We start from the raw sequence: 10,000 nt of genomic DNA on the forward strand, positions 1-10,000 counted from the left end.
ATGGACTCAAACCTCAAGGTAGCAAGCAGGAATTAGGGGAAGGTTCTTAGTTCACAAACGCTTAGAAAAAATATCGTGGAATTCTATAGTTTAAGCGAAAGAGTGGCTTCAGTAACGATAAAACAAATAATAGGTACAACTAAAAGATTGTTCAAGTAAGTGCTCCAGCCTGCAGCCAGTGAAATAGAGAGGGTCTATGAAGACATTCATTTAGCCAGCGAGAGAGTTAAAAACCTATTTCACAATTATTATCGGAGATTTTAATGCCAAAATAGGTAAAAAGGAGGAGAAGCAGTAGTGGGGAATCATGGACTAGGCGCCAAGAATGAGAGGGGACAAATGACAGTCGATTTTGCGGAGGCTCGATCACTCAGTATCATAAATAGATTCTTCGAAAAAATACTAAAGCGGAAATGGACACACACACACAAACACACACACACATACACACACACACACACACACACACACACACACACACACACACACACACACACACACACACACACACACACACATATATATATATCAAGGTATACGATCAGATTGAACAATATAGATAACAACAGTGCTGCGAGACATGATAGTTTTCCTCAAGATGACCATTTTATTTCCATAACAATAAATCCTAAGAAAACGTAAGCAAAACCAACTTCATCGTACTTTAAAATTATTATAGAAGAGATATTTGATGAAGAAAGTAAAACTGATATTTTGCTGGTTTTGTAACATAACTTTTTCTTTCTTTTCTCTGCTGCATCATGAGTTACTCGTGAAATGATGAAAGCCATGTGTGTTCTATTAGTTCTTCTTCTTCTACTGTCATTTTCATTATCTTTTGAATATTTCCTTATTTTACTGAAAGTGAGTGGAAATTAAAGAGCTGATTTGAATTCAGCTGAATTATATATATTAATTTTCTATAAACAAAAATCAAATTTAAGAGAACACAAATTATTTGAATTAATTACTAGTTTATTAATAACTCATGCTACCGCAAAATATTTCATAGAAGAAATCAGCAAAACATATACTCATATTATTAAAATGATCACCCCTAACTTCTAGAAACTTATGCCAGTAATGTTATTAGTATACTCAAAGTGATCCAAAATTACAGCTAATTTGAATTTTGCTGTATCATGAATTATTTGTGAAAGGAAATGTATTATTTTAATATTAGTTTTATTTTACTGAAAAAGTCAAAATTTTTGAGCAAATATGAATTTAAGTGGATCACACACACACACACACACACGCACACACACACACACACACACACACACACACACACACACACACACAGACACACACACACACACACACACACACACACAGACACACACACACACACACACACACACACACACACACACACACACACACACACACAGACACACACACACACACACACACACACACACACACACACACACACACACACACACACACACACACAGACACACACACACACACACACACACACACACACACACACACACACACACACACACACACACACACACACACACACACAGACACACACACACACACACACACACACATACACACACACAGAAGATACTAAACGATGGACACACACACACACACACACACACACACATATATATATATATATATATATATATATATATATATTTCAAAAAGCTTTCATAATCATTTCATAGATAGCTCATGGTGCAACAAAACAATTCATTCATATTCATTCTCATTCATACTTTTTTTTATATAATATATGTGTCAGGTTTTATCAGTAATGAACGTGTTAATCTGTCCATTAATATAACATTAAATTATATTCCATATATGCGCCATTTTGAGTAATATAAAAGTATTTATTTGACGTATTTATTTATCGATACTCTTGTGTGACATACCACCTGTTTGAGACGAACTGGTTGAGAATCCACCCAGAAAATGTCTGAGACAATTTTTCTGGCTCAGACACTTTTGCAACAGTTTCATATTTTATTCTTTGAGATGTCTGAGAACGTTCGTGGCGATCGCCCGTTTTCTTTTTCAGGAGTCTTTATTGCATGATCTTCAGTTAGAAAATTACTCCTTGGTTCGAGGTTGCCGTCTTTTATATCACTTGCTCCAATAATGAATACTAAATTTATATATTGTATAAAAACATTATATAACGTATGGAATTATGAATTTGAACCGTAGTGAATTCACCTAATCTGCGTGCCTTTAGCCTCATTTCCTTTCACCATTTCCACCGAAGAAAAGAGACTCCCTTACCTTATGATCTTGTACTTTCCCACCCGGACGGTCTTCCTAACGAGGTCGAGGTCCTCGCCGCCCCAGCCCGACTTGGCCATGTCGAAGCCGCCAATCTTGAAGAAGTCCGACTTGTAGATGCAGACCATACCTGGGGAGGAAGGGCGTCAGAGGGAACTGTGAGGGCAGACTCTGCCGAAAGTGTTTGCTAGTATTTTGCTAGTATTCTCGAGAATGGGGATTTTTGCAAGACATTTTCCTAGGAAATCATTAGCAAGCATTGATCAGAAGGCTTTTTATTAAATTTGATTAAGACATTTTGAGAGTTTCAGTGCTAAAGTTTGCCTTACATAATGCATATCCTGGGCAACGAAACACTGTGGATATGAAACTCGCACACGTATTTTGATGACAAATCATGCAGGGGCCGATTTATAAATATGCTCTCTGATGCAACGCTCTGAATTCCAATGTATAAGCATATGTGAAAATAAGTATATGATATAAATATTTGTTTTCACGCTCTCACAACATGCTGCAATTGTTAATCGGTGTATTCTATCATTATTGACGAGTTTTATATAGTTGAATTAGCTGCATTCTAAAAATATAATTAGTATGACCCAATGCAGTGGGCACCTCCACAGCTAGTGTCGAGTTGAATCCAGCGGCGAATCTGAGTGAGCGATGGTGTTAGTGATGGTGATGATAGTGATGATTGCGATGGTGATAATTAGACATTTTTCATTACAACAATGTTCATGACATTAACAATTACAACGGAGTGCTGTTATAACAATGTTAACGACGATGATGATAATTGTGATAGCTAAAATATAAATAATTTTGTTAATGGTAAATGGGGGTAGTAATAGTAGAGATTATAAGTATAACGATAATCAAAGCACTGACGACAAGAAGGCTTACGATGACAGTGGTCATAATAACAGTCATGGTAATAATCGTAGTGGTAACAAAAAGGATGTTACTGCTAATGGCAATAACGATAATGATGACAGTAATGATACTCACAACATGATTAATCAAATCGTAATGATTATAATGATGGTATTGGCTACAGTGACGGCAATAGTTGTAGGAGCAAGAACGATGATAATAATCACATAATCTACGATAACATAAATAATAGCAAGTGTGATGGTGATAATGGTAATGCTGATCATGAAGGTAATATCAACGCCAATAACATCAGCAACACAATGATGATACTAAGAGTACGCACAGAAAGGCACTAATTATGATAATGATGATAGCCATAACAACGACGGAGGTACTAACATTAGTATTTGCAATAATGATGATTGTGATGATCATATCAATATGATAATGTTTAAGTATAGCAACATACGGAAGTATTCACGCAAAGTAACCCTTGGAATTATGCCTCATCGAGCATTTATTCAAAATATCAGTGACAACATTATTTGCAGTTCGTCAGAAATGCTTAGTGTCAGGAGAGCGCTTCGTGCGTCACAAAACAGCGGTGGACCATTGACACTTTAGGTACTCAATTGCCGGGAGGGCGCATACCAATTCGGTTTGTGTAGTGAGAGCAAAGCCATTCTGCCGTGATGTTGCAGGGAATTATACTTATATAAATCGTGGGCGCAAACTGGCTTGCTCCCAGGTCGGAAGATCTATCAGTGAAGCATTCCCAAAGGCCCGCTAAGTAGTCAAGATGGTCACTGATAGTAGAAAGGACGTACTGGTTAATTGGCCAATAGAAACACTATGTTTTGGGGTAAATTTAGACACGCATAATTATATTAGGAGCTTACTCTCACGAGACCTTATTTATCATTTTTATGCAGTAGAATGTAAATGTGAACTGTCATTTCCACGCACAGGTGTAATTGTACAAATCTTACTTTTAGTTTCCCCTGACAGACATAAAGATTGGATGTGTCTGCAGGGCTGTAATTCAAAAGTTGTGTTAATATGTATTATTCTGTAATGAATAGATGACAAGTTTTGTTCTATATCTAGGTTTACAAACATTTCTGCAGACACTCTGTAGATGAATCGCATGGCTTCATTTTATAAAACTTCAATTTAACTATTTGTGATTCCTTGCCTGGTCTATGGTCTTAGAAAGGACCGCTGATACCATAATTTATGCATATTAACATCCGTAGAGGCTTCAGTCTTTAAGTTGCTATTATTAATTAAGTCGAGGTTACTGCGAGGCATCTGGCCTGGTGACAGAGGTTTGGGTTGGTGTCATTAAATGCAGAAGGAAGTAGAGATAAGAGCGCTGTGATTTACTGCCATATTTATTTTTCGAAAGCGAATATTATTATCCAGCTTCCTCTATTGGGAGAATATCGAAATTCGTTTTTGTATGCCCTCCTTTTACCAATCCCTAATCCATAGACACTCATACAGCAAACGATCGAATCCTTCACCCCTTATGCGACTTTTAGTATAATTTAGTATGTTATTAAGCAAATACTGAGTTTAGAACTTTGAGCATGGGAATTCATTGCAAGAGCATGCGCAATCTGATAGATGACGGTGTGTTTCAGCTGCTCAAAAACGACAGCTTTGTTTACAGCATCAAAAGCTGCCTTTGGCTCGAAAACATAGTATAGATCTAAGGGTATTTAAGGATGTTCACTAGGTACTTTACAAAGCAATACCAATATAAGTACTAGGGAGAAAAAGGTTTAAGATAGAGTTTAGTACTGTATACACGCATACATATTTAGGAAAAATCTTTCTAATACTTTGCAATTTCAATGTGAGTGATTGTGATAACGAGATGTGATGTATCTTTATCATTCACTCTGAATTACATTCTTTTATCATAAAATCCACTTTTAATTATTTCTTTTTAGTTACAGTGAATACTGGTACTTATTATACTTCAATTTTGCAATTATTTCTTGTATCTACATATTTTAAGGTTATCAGACATTAATCTTTACTAATTCTCAGTGAACTGCCATTTATGACTCGCAAATGTTCTTAAATGACTGACTTTTACAATTGGCAATGAAATCACTATGTTTTCCCGCCGTCCGTGACCTACCGTGACCCCATACACGCCAGTAGCCATTGTTATCATTGACCTCCAGCTGGTGAAGAGGCGGCGGAATTCGGTGTTTATGCAGAGGGTATATGAACTCGGGGTTGTACATCGAGAACACCATGGGGAAGAACACCTGCAAAATATCTTTGAGTCAGTTTGGGTGATATCGTCATCCTCATCATCATCACTCCTACTATTCTTACTGATTGAACATCAGTATGCTGAGCATTATCATCATTATTCCTGTTATCATATTGATATCCCCCCCCCCCCCCCCCCCTTCACCTGGTATCCTTCCACGGGCGTCGACTGACACCTCGTCAGGAACTCCTTCGTGAAAAGAACATCGACGTCACAGAAGAAGACGATTTCCGCCCTCAGTGTCGTCTTTTCTACGCCCACCTGGAGCCCGCGCCCTCGCGAGAACGGTCCCTCCTGGAGGATGAACTCTGTCTTGAGGTTCGGGAATGATTTCTCGGCTTTTTGAAGGATGCGTTGACACTCCTGCTGGTCGTCGTCTTTGAAGTAGACGACCGTGAGGCCGACGGAGAGGCGGTTGTCCTTCGATAGGATGTTTTCCAGGTTCTGCATGAAGATCTGAGGGAGGGAGGGTATGGGTGTAAACGGGTGTTTCAAGTCCCGTTTCTCCCTGCGTATTTTTTGTTTTATTTGTTTGTTGTGATCAAATGTTGAGAATTAATGACAGACTTTAAATATCAGTTTAGAATGTATGTCATTTTGTGGGCATCTGAAATATTCCTTTGTTGTTATTTTGTTATCCTTCTCATCATGATTCTATTTCTCACTGCATTTCTTTCCTTCCCTCCTCTAACCCATTCAATAAAGGCCCCTGGCTAGAACGAAAAGGTTCTTTTGTGAACAACCTGGAGGTTGTCAGGCCGGCCCTTGAGTGGCATGATGATGTTGATGGGTCTACTGCCCGCCACCAGGTGGTGGTAGAGGACACGCGGCGACTCCAGCGGCGCCAACATCGACACCCGGTCGATGTCGCCCGTGCGGCTGTCTCTGCATGTCACGTCTACCTCGATGCCCGTCGTGGGTAGAGTGCGGTACCTGTGGGAACCCGACGAGTCTGGAGACGGTTCATGTGCATGATGACTTTCATAAATATCTAATACACACACACAGGTTGAATATACCGGGTCAGAGGGCTAGACGGTCCGTCAACACTTGACGAAAAAAAGGACATGCAATACTGTCTACCTTTAGGAAATAGTGATTATACAGTAATTACAGTAATTACCTAAAATACTGCTCATTACAGAAAAAATCAAGTAAAGGAAGAAGGGGGAAGTGCATTTACAGGAGAGATTATCACATAAACTGGGAAACAAACCAAGGGGAACAGAAAATTGATGTGTGATATTCAAAATCTTCCGCAGTCCGTAGGGAGGCCAAGCGTGGTTCAGTAAAAATGGAAGATGAGAAAAAGTAAACAGCTCCTTAATAAAACTGTAAAAGACAGATCTCAAACAGCGTATGGTATAAATCGGAAGAAAGAGTATGCCCAAACTACGAGAGAAACAGGCTTCCATTAGAGTAACACTAAAAGTAGAGATCAATTTATTTATTGCCATCAAAGACGAAAACTTTGTTTATACTAAGGAATAGGAAACGTGCGAAATCTTTAACGAGAAATTTCAGTCAATATTTGCTCATGGCACTTGCTCTGATATGGAAAGAGACCTTACAAACATCAAACAGAACAATGATGTCTTAGGGTGTCACTTCTCAAATAATGGATAAGAAAGGTAGTTTCCTTTCTGTTTTGACCAGCCTCAGTTTCAGAACCTGCTTCAGCACCAATTTTAGCTCCTTCAATGTTGGCATTGACAACAACTCTCCAACCTCATTGTCATGAACAAATGAAGGCGCTCCTAAAGTTACAGCAACAACTTCCACAGTTTACTTCACGGCAACCTGCAATATTCCTTTGAAGAATCTGGTGGCAACTGATAATTATTCTCAACTATGACATTTTAAAGAAATACCGGAAACTTTAATTCTTAGTTACAAGCATTTGCAACAATATTACACACACATTCATTATAAATATATATATATATATATATATATATAATTCACACAGATACACGCATATGTACACACACACACACACACACACACACACACACACACACACACACACACACACACACACACACACACACACACACACACGCACACGCACACACACTATGAGCGACACGAGAGATGGTCTTGAGCAGGTCAATGTAAGGGATCTTAGCTTGCTGGTTTATTGTTGAAGATAGATGTGAGACCCCCCAAGAGGCTCCCCTGTCCTCGGGTCGAGGACGAGGTGGTGGAGCTGGATACTGTGTGGCTTGGCCTGTTTGCCGTGTCTCTCTCCCTCCGTCTTTCGAACGTGTCCTTTTATGCGACGGTTCCCTTCGAGGGCGGATGTTTATTCCCGTGTGAAAAGAGAAAGCCAGGCAGCACTTATGTTCGCCCAAGGAGAAGCTGGAACAGAGATGTGAAGTGTACCATCTGGTCTTGCTACGTATTGTTGACATCGCTCGGCCACGCGCAAGGCCCGTCCTTAAGCCGTCTGCAACACTTGAAACACTGCAGTAGCACATAAGAGTACAGGTTCTGTTCAATATCTACAGACGGTATCCTGGTGATCCGATGGTCGCTAGGGTCGTCGCGTGCCAGGGTAGCGGGTGTGGCGGAGGTTTCGCACTGAGGTGCAACATTCAGTAGAGAGGAGGGTTACATTGTCTTCAAAAGCTGAAATATTAGTGTACCAGGCCAGTAAAAGGGCTAAGGAGGAGGATTATAATACATATGTCAATCACCTTACTAAGTTCCACGAAAAATGAGAGCCTAATAAGAACAATTTGCCACAAGAAGGGTAACGTGTCAAGTGAGGTGTTAATTACCTTGGATTTGCTAGGACAATGTGTGCTGCTTCTTGGTCAAAACTGTTTATCTACCTTTTTCACAGGAGAGCGTGAGAGTGCATCTTGGATAGAATGTTCTTTGCCATTCTTCCAGACTGCTGTAAATGAATAAGCAACAATTTTCACCCTAAGACACTGGAGTCATGGATATTGAACTGCATCAAGGGTGTTCTGTTCAGGATTGGTATCAGCTTTTTGTGATCAAGAACAAGGTCAAATGAGGATAGACCTAATAGATATAGCCTACATTTGTGCATACCCCATATTGCAGCAACTACCTCGAGCTGCAAAGTGGCACAGCGTCTGTCAGTGCATCTGCACTGGACGAAACGCCACTTTTCTCCATGTTTCTGAAGGAGAACATATCCAATATCATTCAAATGTGATGCTTCCATGTAATGCTGTTGGGCAGTTGGGGTCAAAGTGCACAAGGTTGAAGTAGAAGACTTTTGGTGTGCTGGAGTCCAAATGAACTGGCTTCTAAGGCTCAGAAGAGGTCGTACTGTGTTAACAGAGGCGATTAGGGCTGCTATGAAGTCTCTTGTTTGCTAGACCCATGAAAGAACGAAGGTCTGTTAGATTATACAGTGTGGGAAACTTTGTTATGACTTCAGTCTGAGACAAACTGTAACCGCAATATTGTTCTTCAGGTGCAGCAAAGATGAACTTATCAGCATTGATTGTAACCCCATGTTGTTTACATTTAGCTAGGATTGTATGAAGTCACTGAAGGTGCTGGGAATAATCTGTATTCCATGCTAATACATCATCAATTACTCGTGCATGGTGTCATGAAAGTAATGCATCTGGGAAGCGGTTGAAGACATGGATCCAAATGTCCGTATTATGCTTGAGTGAGTGACATTTGCTTAAAATTTCCCAATAGCATTAAGTGAAGATCCATTTGACGCATAGACCAGAGTATCTGAAGGTGGGTTTAAATCGAAGAGTTGTTCTCCGAGTATCGAGGGTTTTAATGCATTCTGCCAGGTCATGATCACATATATCTGCAATGATACCATCTAAGAGACGATCATCAAGGTAATGTCTAATGAGATCAGCATCTGCAGCCATCTGCTTCAGATTTACATAGAAAGCATCAAATCTTTAACCATGAGCTTGACGAACTTGAGTAAATTGCTGACGGCGAAGTGTTTGGTTTCTTTGTCGTCTCATGTGGCTGTCAATAAGAAGAAGGATGTCACAGACGGGCATTGTAGAATCTGCAGGGACACCAGGTGTTTCCTTCATCACACTATCAAGACAACGCCGTAAATATGCTAGCTGTACACGCCGAGGGTACATATTGAGTCCTGCCACGAAGAGGTAATCTTCCCATGACGTTTTCCATTCTTCATACACTTCATACACATGAGTGCTGAATCTGTTGAAAGAGGAGTGGGAAGAGGAATGCCAGGGATTTTGAGGGGTGACTGTATTACGTCTCTAGGGACCGTTGCCGACGTGGATGCGTAGAGACCGTTGCCAGTGTGTGTAGCGTCGTTGAGGTAGGTGCCGATGTGTCAGGCGGTGAGGGCATTGCCAATGTATCAGCGTAGAGGTCGTTGCCGATGCGTCAGGCGTTGTTAAAGTCTGGGCAGGGGAGGTAAATGGTGATGTCAGGTGTGACAATAAAGCTTGTAAAGTCTGGGTCATCAAATCTGTTTCCTGCTTCCATTGAGTGGCCTCCTGTTGTCGTCGCTCCTCTTGTTGCTTAATATAATCTAGGAGAACAGAAGTTGTAACTTCTGTTACA

At 40.1% G+C, this 10,000-nt stretch overlaps 1 protein-coding gene across 1 annotated transcript in view; it reads right to left on the reverse strand.

Moving 5' to 3' along the window:
• Positions 1–10,000, reverse strand: part of LOC125030686 (chondroitin sulfate N-acetylgalactosaminyltransferase 1-like) — a 27,934-nt gene that overhangs the window by 11,030 nt on the left and 6,904 nt on the right. The window contains exons 5-8 of the mRNA XM_047620881.1: positions 6,184–6,373; positions 5,585–5,896; positions 5,300–5,432; positions 2,269–2,398 (exon numbers count right to left, since the gene is read on the reverse strand). Of these exons, the coding sequence (XP_047476837.1) occupies positions 2,269–2,398; positions 5,300–5,432; positions 5,585–5,896; positions 6,184–6,373 (765 nt within the window). The remainder of the gene's footprint in view (positions 1–2,268; positions 2,399–5,299; positions 5,433–5,584; positions 5,897–6,183; positions 6,374–10,000) is intronic.

The sequence above is a fragment of the Penaeus chinensis genome, chromosome 2 (assembly GCF_019202785.1).
Source record: "Penaeus chinensis breed Huanghai No. 1 chromosome 2, ASM1920278v2, whole genome shotgun sequence".
In the NCBI taxonomy this organism is placed as follows: domain Eukaryota; kingdom Metazoa; phylum Arthropoda; class Malacostraca; order Decapoda; family Penaeidae; genus Penaeus; species Penaeus chinensis.